The 16,394-nt window shown below is 53.6% G+C and overlaps 3 protein-coding genes across 3 annotated transcripts; 2 read left to right on the top strand and 1 right to left on the bottom strand.

The window, feature by feature from the left end:
- Nucleotides 1–362: 362 nt before the first annotated feature.
- Nucleotides 363–1,967, bottom strand: SEPMUDRAFT_48541 (vacuolar serine protease; the record flags this gene model as incomplete). Its single annotated transcript, XM_016909073.1, has 2 exons — nucleotides 363–1,496; nucleotides 1,605–1,967. The coding sequence occupies 2 exons, from the start codon at nucleotides 1,965–1,967 to the stop codon at nucleotides 363–365; spliced, it is 1,497 nt and encodes a 498-aa protein (XP_016758607.1).
- An 801-nt stretch (nucleotides 1,968–2,768) lies between these two features.
- On the top strand, nucleotides 2,769–10,567 carry SEPMUDRAFT_127194 (beach-domain-containing protein). Its single transcript, XM_016902132.1, has one exon. It carries the CDS (start codon nucleotides 2,880–2,882, stop codon nucleotides 10,464–10,466), a length of 7,587 nt encoding a protein of 2,528 aa, XP_016758606.1. The 5' UTR covers nucleotides 2,769–2,879; the 3' UTR covers nucleotides 10,467–10,567.
- A 1,639-nt stretch (nucleotides 10,568–12,206) lies between these two features.
- On the top strand, nucleotides 12,207–16,387 carry SEPMUDRAFT_150577 (WD40 repeat-like protein). Its single transcript, XM_016906267.1, has 2 exons — nucleotides 12,207–15,821; nucleotides 15,871–16,387. Exons 1-2 carry the CDS (start codon nucleotides 12,642–12,644, stop codon nucleotides 16,015–16,017), a joined length of 3,327 nt encoding a protein of 1,108 aa, XP_016758605.1. The 5' UTR covers nucleotides 12,207–12,641; the 3' UTR covers nucleotides 16,018–16,387.
- The last annotated feature ends 7 nt before the right edge of the window (nucleotides 16,388–16,394 follow it).

Genomic DNA, 16,394 nt, shown 5'->3' with positions numbered 1-16,394 from the left:
CTCAGGGTCGAGAATCAGAAGACTGGTTGGCTTACATGCACCAGGTAGGTTCAGGAACAGCGAGGTACACGTTTCTCTACGTCACTTGTATTCCGCTAGCTATTCTCCCAAGTTATGCAACTCAAGACATAAGAGAGTACACCACCATGCAATATGTTGGCCAATACCTGCGCCGCACTAGGGGTTCATCAACCCATCGGCAATCGGCCCTACACAGACATACCGTCTCCTCCCATCATCTATGCAATCTCAGTGCGAGTATTATATGCCAAACATCTATGTCCAGAAGCTTGGTATATAGCAGTGCCGACGGATCGTACAAGAGCTGGCTTCCGTGACCAAGCTCTGTCATTGTGAAGCCTTTACAAGCTCTTGAGCTCGCGCAAGAGGTCCTTGAAGTCTGTCTCAAGCTTCTGCTCCAGCTCGGTGAGCTTCTCCGCGAAGTCAGTCGTCTTCTCTGACACTTTGCGTTCGGTCTGGTGGACCTTGTAGCTGCCCTTCTCGACAATGTCCGTGTAGTTGGAAATGCCTCCACCGTTCCACGCCAAAATGTTCTTAGTGTTGCTGGGGACATCAGTGAGAGCGCCCTCGGTGGCAATGGACATGAGGCTGGACTTGAGCTTCTTTGGTGTGATGTCGGCAACAGCGTAAGCGGAGTCCTTGGCGGGCTGGAGGGAGAGCATGTAGGCGAGGAGACCAGCAATGTGTGGGGAGGCCATCGATGTACCGGAGATGGTGTTGATGGCGTACTTGCTGCCGATCCAGGTCGACTGGATGTTGAGACCAGGGGCGAAGATGTCGTTGCACTTGCCGTAGTTTGAGAAATATGCACGCTCATCCGCAAGAGTGGAAGCGCCCACGGTGACGGCGTTCTCAGCTGCGGCTGGAGAGTAGTTGCATGAATCGGCGTTGTCGTTGCCAGCAGCGACAGCAAAGTGAATGCCGGCATCAACAGCGGCGTTGACAGCCTGGTCAAGAAGTGGAGACTTGCCGCCACCCAAGCTCATGTTGGCAGTAGAGCCCTTGAAACCCTTTCTCTTTCCCTTCTTGGCGATGGAGACCTGCTCAGAGTGCGACTCAGCGGCGTACTCAACGCCCTTGACGACATCAGACATGGAACCAGAACCGTTGGATCGGAGGACCTTGACGGCCTTGACGTGAGCCTTCTTGGCAACGCCATACTTCTTGCCCGCAACTGTGCCGGAGCAGTGAGTTCCGTGTCCATTGCCATCTTCATCAGCATCACCCGATGGGATGGTCTTGCCCCACGAGGCACGGCCCTCGAAGTCGACGTGGTCCACGTTGGTCCCCGTGTCAATAACATAGACATCAACGCCTTCACCGCCGTCACCGGCATAAAGGTACTTGTTGAAGGTACCGAAAGATAAGCTGTCTCGGTGCGAGATACGAGCGAGACCCCATGGGGCGTTCTTCTCGACTTCTTCAGGCTTATCGCCCAGAGTGTGCACTTCTTGGTCCTTCTCAACAAGCTCGACCTGTGCGAACATGACGGGTCAGCTTCAAGCGTTTTTGTGGCAATACCGGAGCTGTTTCAGAGCTCGGACTCCGCACGCCATGATGGCTGCCTGGTGGCGGGAACTCACATCTGGGTGTCTGCGGATCTGCTCGATAGTCTCGTCGTCGAAATGACCAGAGTATCCGAGCAGGCTTCCTGCAATGTTGTATGTGTGCTTGAGACCCTGGAAGATGTCGTCAACCATGGGTGACTGCGACCGCTTCCTGAGGTCCGTCTTGGCCTGTTGTGTGGTGTAGTGGAGGTCTTGGACCCAGTCGTGGTGCTCGGCGGCGAGGTTGGTGGTGACATGCTTCTTGAACTTGATCATGTAGCTGCCGGGAATCTCCTTTGCGTTGCTGGAGCTGATCAAGGGCGCGGCATCGGAGTCGATGACCATCATGGGGCTCGCCGCGGCCAAAGCGGCGGCCGAAAGGCTGAAAAAGCCCTTCATGTTTGGTGTGCTGTAGAAGGTGGACTACAGACGGTGATGATGCTGATGGAAGAGAGATGGGTGCAGGAGTAGGAGGGGGGAGAGGAGGATGGAGGATGGAGGAAGATGGTCTGGGGAGAGAAGAGAGAAGAGAGGATAGGTACAGCTCTGGAGATGTCACGCGGGCGCCTTGATCGGTGGCGTCAGCTGCGAGCTTATCAGGTCCCCGAGCAACGCGATAGAACCGCATTCGGGTTAGTGAAGCGCGTGCAGGTGATGCCTGCCTCGGGCTCGCACTCAGCGGGAGTCTCCAGCCTCCAATGATGAAGGGCACGAGAGAAGGTGTTTCATGTGTGCACAAGTGTGACTGTGCTGCGTGCATTACATGTAGGAGGTACTGCATTACTGCATTAGGTTATGTACTGCGTCGTCGTCGGCTCTTGCTCTCGGTCTGCTGTATAGTATTCTGACTGCCCATTCTGCTACACGCCACAGCTGAAAGCGAGCGTTGCGACTGCCCCAATGGTCGTGGTCCTGGTCGTGGTTGCCGATGTTGCCCACCAAGAATAGAACACACACGCACAGGCATAGGCAACAGTACGGTAAGGTAGACGACTAGACGCCAAACGCGTCTTGGCAGTCTGAACAATGTTGGGTGGGCCTGGTCTGGTTTCCTTCCCTTCCACTTGATCTGGATGATGTGAACACAGAAAGGAAAGGATCCTCTCCATCTCATCCATCCCCACACACACACACACACACCGACCCGCCCTTACGGTGATACACACACCCACACACCCACACACCCACAACAACAACAACATCCGCCTGAGCATATGAACCACGGCGTCCAGCTGCCCGCGAGGCCAGTATGATGAGTGCACAGACAGAAGGCCCTCATGCTCATGCGTTCGCCCAGCTCCGACGCCGAGAATGGCCTTGCGCGTGAGCCACCCAGCAGGTCGGAGGAGATCTGCCACTCGCGGATTGAATAGCGATGAGCAGGATACCGACACGGCCGCTCTGATACGCAGTCTCGCGGTACAGCCTGCAACTGATGCACCATCCATCGAGGACGAGTTCGCGCGCCTGTCAGACATCGCGGGGAAACTGCGGCTAGAGCTGGCATCTCACTTTCCATCGAAAGATACCTTCCGGCATGGCGGCGGCTTCGAAACACTACTCGAGGTACTTCGCGCTGTCAATCTTCGGCTGGCCTCACCGCAAGATGGGAACCTCGTCCATGATGCAGCGTCCGAGCTGATGCAAAGTCTGCTTCGACTGCTGACGGAAGCCCTTGCTCACCACAGCGGGAACGAGCGTTACTTTGCCAATCACGCCGATGGGTGGCAGTCTCTTCATGACTCTTTGGCAGTGACGCAGCGAACCTTCGTGGCCGTCGATAACTGCGCGGGGATTGCACAATTGTATGACAGCCTTCTTGGTTGTGCACTTCGGAGTCACGAATGGGGATTTATGCGTACCCAAATTCGTGATGAAAAAGACACCATCGCCGCTCTGGATGACGTACTGGGCCCACGTACCAGTTTGGAAAATGCTCAAGCGTGCTCAACGGCCGTAGAGCTCATCCTTGATTCTTCCTTGTATGAGAGTGAAAGCAGTCGACAGACCCTTCGTCGCTGTGCTGCGGCGCTGTTGAAACTCGTCACTGGCATTTGTGATATTAGCACAAGAAACGCTGTGGCGCTGTGGCAGACTGGTATACTGTCCACGCTCATCCGAACACAGAGTGACTCGCACTCTAGCGAGCTCATTCGAAGATTGGTTCTCTCTGTTGGTCGTTTTGGCTTCACGAACCTCCATGACGTGCAGCATCTATTCAAGAGCGCACTGAGCTCAGAAGCTACACGAGATGATCTCCTGACCCTTCTACGAAGCTCAAAGCAGCCTGCATTTGTGCAATTTGACATTTCGCGCCTAGGCTTTGCCGCTATTGAGATTCCCAGCCTGCGTTGGACGTTTCCGCCGGCACAAGGCTTCGCTCTGACAGCCTGGATACGCGTCGACGAGTTTGACGCGAGCACGCATACCACCATTTTTGGCGCTTTCGACTTGGCTCATTCCTGCTTTGTGCTGCTCTATCTGGAGAAAGATAGCCGCCAATTGATTCTCCAGACATCAATCCGAGCGCCTAATCCGAGTGTGAGGTTCAAAAGCACGCACTTTGAGCCGAGTAGATGGTACCACCTCGCCTTGGTGCAACGGAAGAACCCAACTGATCCGAGCCAGAGTTTAGCAATGCTGTATGTGAATGGAAACTTCGCTGAGCAGCGAAGACTGCCTTATCCAGAGGTCCCAGAAGAGCCTGATAAGTCCGACACAACAGGGACGCGCCGCCACAGAACGGTACAGGCGTTCTTTGGCACTACTCGTGGTGTTGCTGTGGAGCCAAAACCAAATGTGAGCGTGTCGAGGTGGTCGTTGGGAAATGCGCATCTGTATGCGGTTCCGCTGACAGATGAATTCGTGGCTGTTCATTACCGGCTGGGTCCACATTACTCAGGCAATCTGCAGGATTGTCTTGGTCCACTATTAACATATCATGCCTCTTCAGAGCTCAACCGATATAATGAGTTACTGCATCCAGAGAAGACGGACAAGTCAGACATTGTCACAGCTACGGAGGGAAGAGGCAGTGATGTTGTGTCAGAGTCCAAAATCTATCTTGGCATCAGCCCACATGCTGTTCTGGACTTTGATGCACCAGCAAGAGGCCAGTTGAGCAGCTTCGAGCTGGACCAGAGAACGCTGCCGCGTTATCAGAAGCTCATGCAGACCACGCGAGCGGTAGCCATCAATACTGCTGCTGGATCTATACATGATGCTTTCGCGCGCTCGTTCGGCACTGGTTATATGATAGGCGAGCCGGTTGTAGTCGTTCCTCGCGGCATCGACGATGCTACTTGGTGCCTAGCCGGATCGCTGCCAGTTTTGACACAATTACTGGAATCCGCGACTACCCAGAAGGTGTTTTTGCATGCGGTGGAAATGTTTTGTGAGGCTGTTAAAGATAGCTGGCGCATTAGCGAGGCAATGGAGAAAGGACACGGTTTTGGTGTGCTCGCGATGATCATTCGAGAGAAGCTTGGATTTGAGCTCGGCTCTGCTCAATCCATGCGAAGGCCTTCCGTGGTGCTGAGCACGGAAGAACGCCAGTCTCTGCCTCACGCATTGCTGATGCTGGTTCTGGGCTTCGCCGGCTATCGCAAAGACGCGCCTGAGCAATCTATGCTGGTCAATCCCATGGCATATCGTGTTCTCCTGATCGACTTCGATACATGGCGCAGATGTGATGCTCCCACTCAGCAATTGTACTACCAGCAGTTTGTGGACTTCACCACGAACAATCACAACAGCTCGTTCAATCAGAAGCGACTTATTCGCATGCGGTGCATCAAGAAGCTCATCGAGGCCCTCAAATCCGAGGAAATCACTGCCCACGCGGCGCACCTGATGATGCAATCACTGGGGGCTCTGATCGACGGACATTCGTCGCAGAGCATGTACCGCGAGCTCGCCATGTACGTCGCCTGGGGTTTGCATGATGAGCGCGCGCTTCCCCTCGCTCCGGCTCGAAACTTCGCTAGTACTGTCAGTCTCCGGCAGAAGGTAGGGTCATGGAACAGAAGTGTTCGTAGTTCGAGACCAACAACTCCTGGTGGACTACCGCAAGCAGCACTCGGGTCTGGCTTGCCACGCTCCGAACTTGCAGTGCTCGTTCTGAAGCTACTAGCAGATCTCACTGGTGACGACAAATCAGCAATGACCATCCGGCGGTTCATCAGATCTGTCACCAGCCGGTGGCTCGTGCGGCTTCTGTCCGAGAACAACATACGTGTCGTTGAGCTTACGCTGAGCATCATCTGCAAAGCGATTGCAACTCTCGGGCCCGACTTCAAAACGTCCTTTGCGGACAAAAATGCGGGCTTCGTGACTCTCAAGTTTCGGCTCAAGCTGTTCTGGAGGTCGTCTTCGGTGTGGTTTCTAGTTTTCGCCATCTTATTCGGGCGCAACGTGTCCCTGGATTGGCTGACTCGGGACTTCACAGCCTTCAACCTGGTGGAACTTCTCGGCGTTGATGACTCACTCAAGGTCAACAATCCGGAGATGTTGAGTGTCATCTTTACGATGTTGGAAGCCGGTTTGAGAAGAGTAACAGCTGATGATGCCACGAGCGAGACAGAGAGCAAGATGCTCAAACACATCGTACAGTTCCTAGGTGAGCTGTATGATAGAAGCAGTGCTTTCAGAGAGTTTGCGATTAGCTCACGCTACTTGCAAGAAATACTGTTCGTACTTTTCCCCTTGCTGACCGGAACAGATCGGTTGTCTGCGGAAACAGAGCTACAATCTGAAGCTCTCTCCTTCCAGGGCGAGGAGGTCAGAATGCGGCCGCATTCAACCACTACTGGTGAACGGCCTCCTTCTGTTCGGAGCTTAAACATACACGAGACCAGTTCTAGCAGTAGGACGCCGTCTCCCAGAGCTGCCAATCGGGTCTCTAAGCCAAGGAGATTGTCGTCCTTCGTTCTCGTGAACGACCTCTTGGCTGTGCCACCAGCGCACTTCAAAGCTCCGATGGCGCCTCCAACTGGTGCTCCAATACAGATCAATGTTGCTAACGCGCTGGTCGAGAGCGTACTCGAGCTCGCCATCACCCACATCATTGACCAAGTCTGTCACAAGGACAAATTCAGTGGTATTGGACTGTTTTTAAAGGTGCCTCCGGGATTCAAGGAGCATCAAGCCTACTTTGAATCATATGTCTTGGTGCACGCGCTTTCGCAGCTTGGCAGTTACCTGCGTTTGCATCAGGACTTATTGGTTGAGACGCGAGTACTCACGAATCTTGCTCGATACTCTCAGCATATGGCCGAAGCAGTGTCGGAGGGCTGGTTCATTGATGGAGCCCAGCCACTTCTTGACTTCACCGGTGAGATATTGGAGCACCTACAGCGACCAGAGGTTGCCGAGATGAAAGCCGTCAGGCTGTGTAGTCAGTCAACCACTGCCATTCGTGTCATCTTTCTCAAAGCTACGCTGTGGCGATTGGCAGAACTCAACGAAGACGCCGGCGAAAAGGACGTCAGCGACTTTCTGATGAAGATGACCTACTGGCAGACCATACTATTTTCATCAGAGAACCACGAATCGACGTTCACAAAGCTCATTTGCTACCTGCTGTATCACAAGCTTGTATCAAATGTCCAATCAGTGCGCGTGGCTGCCGCACAACTGTGGCGCATAGTCCTGGTGCAGAAGCCTACGGAGACTGCTACCATGCTCACGAACACGATGGGTCCCGATCAACGTCACTTGTCAACTGGCTTCATGAAGCTTGTCTCTATGGACGACGAGGACTTTCTGGAGTGGATCGACAATCATCGCGATATGCTTGACCATGTCTTCTACGACTCGCTTAGCAAACCTTGGGACGATTTCGTTGAGGCGGAAAATCGTACCTCGGAGGAGACGACCAAGAACCGACTCAATAAGCGGAGAGACAAGCTGAGGCAGTGGAAAATCGAAGAAACTAATAACGATGATCTCGTCAACCGCTACGAAGTGTCCACGAACCATTGGCGGGCGAATGTTCATGCACAGGAACGCGCAAAATTGCAGCGGGCGCAGCAAGATCACCAAGAATATGTGAACCAGCTCATGACGGCGTTCTCAAAGGTGGAGAAGAGCGTGAGACAACCCAGTGGACTGGAACCCACACCTGTCAACAGATGGCAGCTGGATGAGACCGAGGCCATCAACCGCATGAGGATGCGACTAGTACCAGAAACTGCTGAGCACCAACAAGCACTTGAGCCTAAGCGGAAAGGGTCGCAGCGTGCGCCCAATGGTCAGCTTTCCATTGATACACGTCTGAGATCACAGTCTGAACCACCTGGGTCGCCGGCTTTGCTTAATTCCGGCCAGCCTTTGCCCTCCATCGTGGACGGGACTTCTGAGCCAGTAGAACTCCTTGCGGAGACGGGCCCGGCACGTCCAAGAGGTGACTCGGTGTCTGAGTCGCAGATGCTCGAAGGAGGATTTGAGATGGTGGATGACCCGAAAGAGGACGAGGATGGTCTGATCGAGGACAAGAATCGCAAGGTCATGACCAGCTTGCAGCGGGGGGATATGGTACAGCAATTATACAACGTATCCCGGATAGTCGGCTTGGAGGCTTGCGAAGGACTGGTCGTGGTTGGTCAAAAATGCTTCTACATGCAGGACAACTTCTTCCAACGATCGGACGGCGAAATCGTAAGTGTATCACAGGCACCCGAGGACGAGCGTGACCCATACGTGCAACATATTTCTGGCAAAGACGTAGGTGCTCAGCGCACCAAGCACGCAGTCGGTGACCAAGAGACGCGCCATTGGACCTGGGCCGAAGTACTCAGTGTCTCGAAACGTCGATTTCTCTTACGAGACGTTGCTATCGAGGTCTTCTTCGGCGATGGGAGGAGCTACCTGATTACTTGTATGACTAGCAAAGTTCGCGACGATCTCTACAGTGCTGTCGTTCACAGAGCTCCGCACATATACAGCACATCTTCACTGGCCAGCGAAGACTCATGGCGACTAGACACACTTCGCAATCCAGAAGAGGCGCCAAAGAACTTGGGCTCGAAGTTCAACAGCCTCTTCAACTCGGGGCCAACCCATGCTGCCACCAAAAAATGGCAACGGGGCGAGATGTCAAATTTCCAGTACCTGATGCTAGTCAACACGATGGCTGGCAGGACCTTCAACGATCTCACACAGTACCCAGTGTTCCCGTGGATCCTGGCAGATTACACAAGCGAAGAGCTCGACCTGGACAATCCAAAGACCTTCCGAGACTTCTCCAAGCCCATGGGCTGTCAGACCCCCGCACGCGAGGTGTACTACAAGGACAAATTCAAGCAGTTCGCCGAAATGGGCGACCAAAATGCTCCATCTTTCCACTATGGAACACACTACTCGTCGGCCATGATCGTCAGTTCCTACCTCATTCGACTACAGCCATTTGTCCAGTCCTACCTCCTGTTACAAGGTGGTAATTTTGATCATGCCGACAGACTGTTTGATTCCATCGAGAAAGCCTGGAAGTCAGCTTCCAAGGAGAACATGAGCGACGTTCGTGAGCTGACCCCGGAGTTCTTCTATCTGCCTGAATTCCTGAGTAACATCAACAAGTACGACTTCGGCACAAAGCAGGTGACTGACGAGCTGGTGAACGATGTCAAGTTGCCCAAGTGGGCAAAAGGCGATCCCCATATCTTCATCATGAAACACCGCGAGGCACTCGAGAGTCCATACGTCAGCCAGCATCTGCCTGATTGGATTGACCTGATCTTTGGCTACAAGCAAAGAGGAGAGGCAGCAATCGAGGCGACAAATGTCTTCAACCACCTATCGTACGCTGGAGCCACTGATCTGGACAAGATTGATGATAGAGTCGAGCATATCGCTACTATCGGCATCATTCATTCTTTTGGACAGACACCGCATCAAGTCTTCCAGAAGCCGCATGTGCATCATGAAGCTGACAAGCAGACTGAGCCGAAGTTAGACAGCTTGGCAGAAACGCTCGTCCGTCTACCAGACCCCGATGTCCACACTGGTGAAAAAGTCGCGGAGTTTACGTTCGCCCCCCATCATGGTAGAGTCTTGGCCGCTGGACCTTACAAGTTAAATGTCTTACCTGACTGTACTCGTTATATGCAATGGGGTTATGCCGACAACAGCATCCGATTCTTTTCGTCGCACAGCAAACGAGCGCTCGGTCTATACGAGAACACTCATGTCGGCCCAATCTCGACAGCCACTTTCGTGGACAGCAAGACCCTCATCACTGGCGGCCAGGACTGTACGATCGGGATCTGGAAGCTCACGCAGAGCAAAGACTTGATCGAGATCGCGCCCAGGACATATCTTTTTGGTCACAGGACTGCAGTTACTATTCTTGCAGCAAGCAGAGTCTTCAGCACGCTTCTCTCAATATCTGCGGATGGTCAAGCTCTCCTCTGGGGGCTGAACAAATTCACTTGCATTCGAGTCTTACTGCCCTCTGGCGGACATGCAATACACGCGGCGAAGATCAGCAATACCTCTGGGCACATACTGCTTTGTCGCGGCTCCCATGTGCTACTCTACACTCTCAATGGCCACCTTCTGGTTGAACAGAAGCTTTGTGAGCGGGAAGAAGATGAGATTCTGTGTTGTGCTTTCTATGAAGGGCAGGGTAATGAGTATCTTCAAAGGGAGCTGATATTTACAGGACATGCACACGGGGTGACAAATGTGTGGGCCTTGACGACACTCAGCGATGGGAGCTGGTATTTGCAATTGGTGAAGAGAATGCAGCACACAGAATACTTGGAGTCCTCGAGCAGAGTGGCGGGTATTACGGCTGTATTGCCATGTGCGCGAGAAGTGTATACTGGGGATGAGGATGGCAATGTCTGGAGGTGGGAGTGTGTGGTTCGTGGGGCCAGTGCGAGCTCGAGAGGGAGGTGAAAGATGGTGAGATTACATTGGTGAGTGCACTGAGTCGAAGTGAATAGTTACCTTAAGAATATATAAACTGCGCCTGAGTGGACGCAATGTTACTATTTGCCTGCAGCACCCTCTCAGCTTCACCTGGCTAGCGCGTGAGTCTCGTAACATGTCCAACTGTGAAGACGGAGCAAGACTACCTGGTAGCTTACCTTGGGTGTGTGAAGGATTTGATTTTACACTCGGAAAGTGAAGGTCTTCTCAGTTCTGTAATTTCTTTAGTGTATATAGGTACCTGGTGATTCTTCTTCTACCTCTTCTTCTACCTCGCCCGCAGTGCTCAGAGAAATTTCGAGAGCAAGATTTTGTATTGGACTTTCTCCTTGGGTACTAACGATGCGTACATGGTAGGTACCTGACTTTGCAACGATCGAATGTGCTGCACCTCATCGCGATTTGGTTTTTGCCATTTCTCTTCACATCCAAGTCATGCATCTCCACCAGGCCTATTATGGAGAAGGGAATGCTGGAGAGTGTCAGGTCTTGTGATTGCTAGATGGCTGGGTACGATAGACTGTGTTTAGAAAGCGTCAAGGCATGTTGATAGATGGAGAGACATGGAAGAGTTGACGCTCAGAGCAGAGCACTTGGCCACCGCCATTACTTGTTTATTGCCAGCCTGCCAGGTAAATGTTCGCACAGACTCTGCTCCCCAGCCGGAGTATTGTTGTGAGCGTGAACAGATATTCTCCTAAGCTAGGTACCTAGTAGGTGGTAAGGCGGCGCATGGGATCGCTAAAACTACGGCCAACTTATCGGAAGCTGATCAACCATGGTTGGGCCACGAGCTCTGTTATTAAATCTTCCAATCGGGATCCATCATCCACACCTAGAGAAGACACTTTTTTCTATTTATTTCTTATGACAAAGAAGGTAGACCGAACATGTTCTCTCGTGTACGGAAAACACACACCAGAGAGCTCTCTCAAGACAAAACACCCCTTTCCCGTGCCAGCATCTAGTTTGTGAGCGGCGACTGCGAGGTCTCCGGCTGGTCAGAAAGGACGGGGACAGGGATGTTCGTAGTCCAGTCAAGAACGGGCGTCCAAGGAGTCCTGCCACCAAAACCAACAGCTTTCTGGTTGATGCAGCCACGGCGACGAATGATTTGCCCGTGGTGCGCTGACTACCGCGCCTCTTACTTCTTCTTCTGGAGCCTCGGGGTCAGAAGGCTCTCTATCAGCTTATGGGATGTCTCGGTATTGTCGTGCAGCTAAGCGAGACTTTTATGCACCTGGCTGTTCTGATCGGAGGTTAGAACCTAAAGCTTCCAGGATGGCGGTCCGGTATGTAGGTAATTCGTGAGCGCGGGCAGTGGTGATGTGTATTTCGGTATAGGCAATAGAAGTACCTATAAGGCAATAAGGTAGATGCAAAGCAGCGTGGTGGCAAGGGATCATAACGTGCATACAGCATGTAAGTTGCCTATAAGAACTACCTGTACCTGTACCTACCTACATTAGGTAGGCATGTCTTCTAAAGGCATCTAGAAGTCGTCGTGTATGGCGGTATGGCCCCGTGTTGGTCGGAGGCAAGTGAGGCGTGCCTTATTAACAGAAGGATCTCTGGTCTACCTTGTCTAGGAGGTAGTCCGACCCGCCACCCTTCTGCTTGCCAAGCACCTGGCGTGGTGACCATCCACTCCGGTCATGTTACCTGCCCTGACGCCGTTGCTGTCTACCTTATCGTCCTGTCCTCTCCTCCAAAAGTGCCCCCGAAACAGCATCGGAGAGCAGCCACCTGCACACCTCCATGTAGTTCGCCTCGCTCGGGGACTCATGGCCACTGGTACCGCCTCTCACGAGACTTCATAGCAGCGGCATTGTCCACTGTGGTGGCGTCGTGTGTGTCTGGTCCGCGGTCCCTTGCCACGAAACGAGCGTGACCCCGATGCCACGAGTTGTTGCCGTCGACAGCAACGGGAACGAAAGAGCACGGAGGTCACGGTGACGAGTCAGAAGCACTACTTCACACAACAAACCCTCCTCCTCCTCCTCCACACAACCCAACGCCGTCCCTCCGTCCCACGTGCGCTGCGAACCGCCGGTCCTCCTCGACGACCACGGTCTCGTCCGCGTGACAGCGGCAACCGCGAACTCTCGAAACATCGGGCACGAGCACAATTGACAAAGAGACATGGAGACAACACGACACATTGGTTTAGGCCTGCACGAACAGGGCGGCCCATCATACCCTCCTGAAGCCATCCTCTCGACCGCCCCAGCTTCACCCACCGACGACCGTATGGCCAACCACGGGGATACTCGAGAGCACAATACCAATATTATAGCTACCATGCCGCCCGAGCACTCTACCATGGCTCAGATTTCGTTCGGGCCCGCTACGCAGCAGACGGTGACCACAGTGACCACCACCACCACCGTTTCCCTCCCTCCTCTGATCATGAAACCCCCGAAAGATCTTCATGACCGCGACCCCAAGCAATACCCCCTCGCATACTCACCCACGCCCAGCTCGATCAAAAAGTTTTGTTTCGACGTCAACGGCCGCTCCACCGCCTTCCACGAGCCCGAAGACCCAATCGAGACATTGCAGAGGCATCGCGCGCTACAGGCAAGAATACAGCGAAGCAAGGGCTTCATACGCCAGGAAGAGAAACACGATGACTATGAGACACCCCTGCATAGCCGACAGCTGCAGAGCAAGAAGCCTTCCAACTCGCTGAAGCGAAGTGCCACTCCGGTGTCGATAGCAGAGGCTGCGGAACTGGCAAGCGTGCAGAGAAAGACAAAGAAGCAGCGCTCATCACTACACCGGACGTACTCGGAGACGACCGAACTCCCTTCACTGGATGAGAGGAGCGGATCAAGGCCATCTCAACAGCCGCGGAATCCCTCTCATCCCTCGCCCGTTACACCAGACACCGACGTTGTGGGAGCTTTGCCGAGAGCTGCGTCGAGCCGTCTGGGAGCCAATAAAGGCAAAGCGGGCAGCAAGCCTTCGCACTCGCGGGTGCAGGAGCTGCAGGACGACAGCCAGGATACACAGATGGCAGACGGCGAGGACGTCGACGAGGACGACTCTGAAATGAGTCTCGGCGGTCAGCACTCGTCGAGGAATGCTCGCAAAGGGCAAGATGCAACGAATTGGGCAACACAACGAGCTGATGCTACTGCAACGCCGCCTATAGCAGATACCGATCTCATGCCGGCTCCACGCGCGGAGGAGAGCAGGAGACCTCACTTGCCAGGTATCATGACGAACTCGCAACAGGACGCCAGTTTGCCCAGTCCTAGCCTGTCTCCTATCACGGCCGCAGCCAATCTCGCTTCACGTCAAAACGCGTTCGATCTATCCTTTGGTGATCATAACGAAGAGACTGCCAGTGTAGTCTCTGGGCTTGACCTCGACGATGATAGTAAGACACATAGCGCCAAGTCGTTCGATTCTCAACAGTACACGCACTCGTCCGGGAAAGAACGCTATAGATTCACACCGTCCTGCTCGTCGCAGTCTGCACCTGCTGGGCCCACCATCATGGACATTCCTACCATGGTCGATGCGTTCGACGCCATGCCAGAGTCGATGCAGACTTACGTGATGTATCAATTTCTTCGCCGATGTGCCAAGCCAACATTGCAGATGGTGGCTACTGTTGTCAATCCTGCCCTCAAATGCGATCCATTCAACATCCTACCCGCTGAACTGGGTCTGAACATCACTCGGTTCCTCGACGCTCAGAGCATGTGTCGTGCCGCACAAGTGTCGAGGCGCTGGAGAAAACTGATCAATTCCGACGAGAAGGCGTGGAAGGATCTGCTCGAGCGTGATGGCTATACGTTGCCGGATGGCGAGATCGCCAGAGCCGTTCGCGAAGGCTGGGGATGGCAACACCCAGGCGAGCAAGGATATGAGGAGGACTTGAGCAAGCCGCTACCAGCTTCTCCTGAGCCTGCAGAAGACCCAGTCAGTGAAGATGAACTGACAGCGTCTTCGACCGTCACCTCACGTGACAGGAGGAAGAAGGTCATGAAGCCGTCGAGCTCGAAGAAGAGCAGGCGTCGGCCTATACACTCTTCGTCGTCAATCACCAAGCCTACTCCGACGCCCAACAGCAAATGGCTGAAGCTCCTCGGAACTGCGAAAGGCGCCAACGCGTTCGCGCATGCAGCCACTCAAGCTGTACCGCAGCCGCGCATCGGCTTGGACAGTCTTAGTAACATGCATCTGTTCAAGTCGTTGTACCAGCGCCACTACCTGATTCGCAAAGCCTGGATGAATGAAGAAGCTCAGCCGCAGCACCTTGCCTTCCGGGCGCACCATCGGCATGTGGTTACTTGCCTCTTGTTTGACAGTGACAAGATCTTGACTGGTAGTGACGATACTAAGATCAACGTCTACGACACCAAGACGGGCGCACTACGCAATCGCCTGGAAGGACATGAAGGTGGTGTGTGGGCATTGCAATACGATGGTGACATTCTGGTGTCCGGCTCGACAGATCGCAGTGTCAGAGTGTGGGATATCAAGAGCGGTCGGTGTTTGCAAGTGTTTCAAGGCCATACGTCCACTGTGCGCTGCTTGGTGATCTTGCAGCCTGTCCAAATTGGTACGGAAGCGGACGGTACACCCATCATCTTCCCCAAGGAGCCATTAATCATCACCGGCTCGCGCGACTCAACACTCCGTGTATGGAAGCTTCCCAAGGCGAACGAACGAGGAATATTCCATGCTGGACCGCCAGCGAACGATCACGACAATCCATACTTTCTTCGAACGCTGTCGGGACACCATAACTCGGTACGCGCCATCGCAGCGCATGGAGATACTTTGGTGTCTGGATCTTATGACTGTACTGTTCGCGTGTGGAAGATCTCGAATGGCGATCTAGTCCACCGCCTGCAAGGGCACACGCAGAAAGTGTACAGCGTGGTGCTTGATCATGCTCGGAACCGCTGCATCTCTGGTTCGATGGATAATCTCGTCAAAGTCTGGGACCTCGCGAGTGGTGCCTGTCTCTTCAACCTCGAGGGTCACACCTCGCTCGTTGGTCTGCTTGACCTGAGCGATGACCGCCTTGTGTCTGCTGCGGCTGACAGCACGCTTCGAATCTGGGATCCTGAAAATGGCGCCTGCAAGGCTACGCTTTCCGCACACACGGGAGCAATCACTTGCTTTCAGCACGATGGGCAGAAAGTCATTTCTGGATCCGACCGCACGTTGAAGATGTGGAACGTTAAGAACGGCGAATGCGTTCGTGACTTGCTCACGGACCTCAGCGGCGTGTGGCAGGTGAGATTTGATGAGCGTCGTTGCGTTGCAGCTGTGCAACGCAACTCGCTGACATACATTGAGGTTAGTGGAACGCGTGCTCTCAGATGGATCGCTGCTAACTATTTCTCAGGTTCTTGACTTTGGTGCAGCACGGGACGGAGCCACTGCCGAACAATGTGGTCGACGTGTTGTCGTCGATCCACGCGGAAAAGAGATTGTGGACGTCGACATTGACACTACTGGCTCTGTACACGACGAGGATGCTGCCGCTGCTTAGGGGCTGGACTGGCCATAGCCCTTGCCGAATCTCTTCCCCCTGGCGCATGCAGCTTGACTGCATCTGTGCTACGAATCGCCACACCAGTGCTAATGCATTTATACCCCGCGAACAACACACTTTGGCAGGGAACAGGAATCACTTTATCGGCTTCAGCGAGCGTAGCGTTGTGGGCGCAACAGACTACACGTGTAGTCTTGCTTTCGGGGGACTTTGATTTGCATGGTAAACGGATTAAAATTGACGAAAGACGACTCGGGCAAACTGGCATCTTAGGAGTTTGCATCTTTAGCACTGCGGTGTATGTTTTGAGGACGAGATTGCTGTTTCTGCTTTTTCAAGTTACGATTCGACCATGGATGACATTCTGTTCTACT

The sequence above is a fragment of the Sphaerulina musiva genome, assembly GCF_000320565.1.
Source record: "Sphaerulina musiva SO2202 unplaced genomic scaffold SEPMUscaffold_8, whole genome shotgun sequence".
NCBI lineage: Eukaryota > Fungi > Ascomycota > Dothideomycetes > Mycosphaerellales > Mycosphaerellaceae > Sphaerulina > Sphaerulina musiva.
The sequence above is the reverse complement of the archived record's forward strand: the minus strand, read 5'-3'. Positions and strand labels throughout refer to the sequence as shown.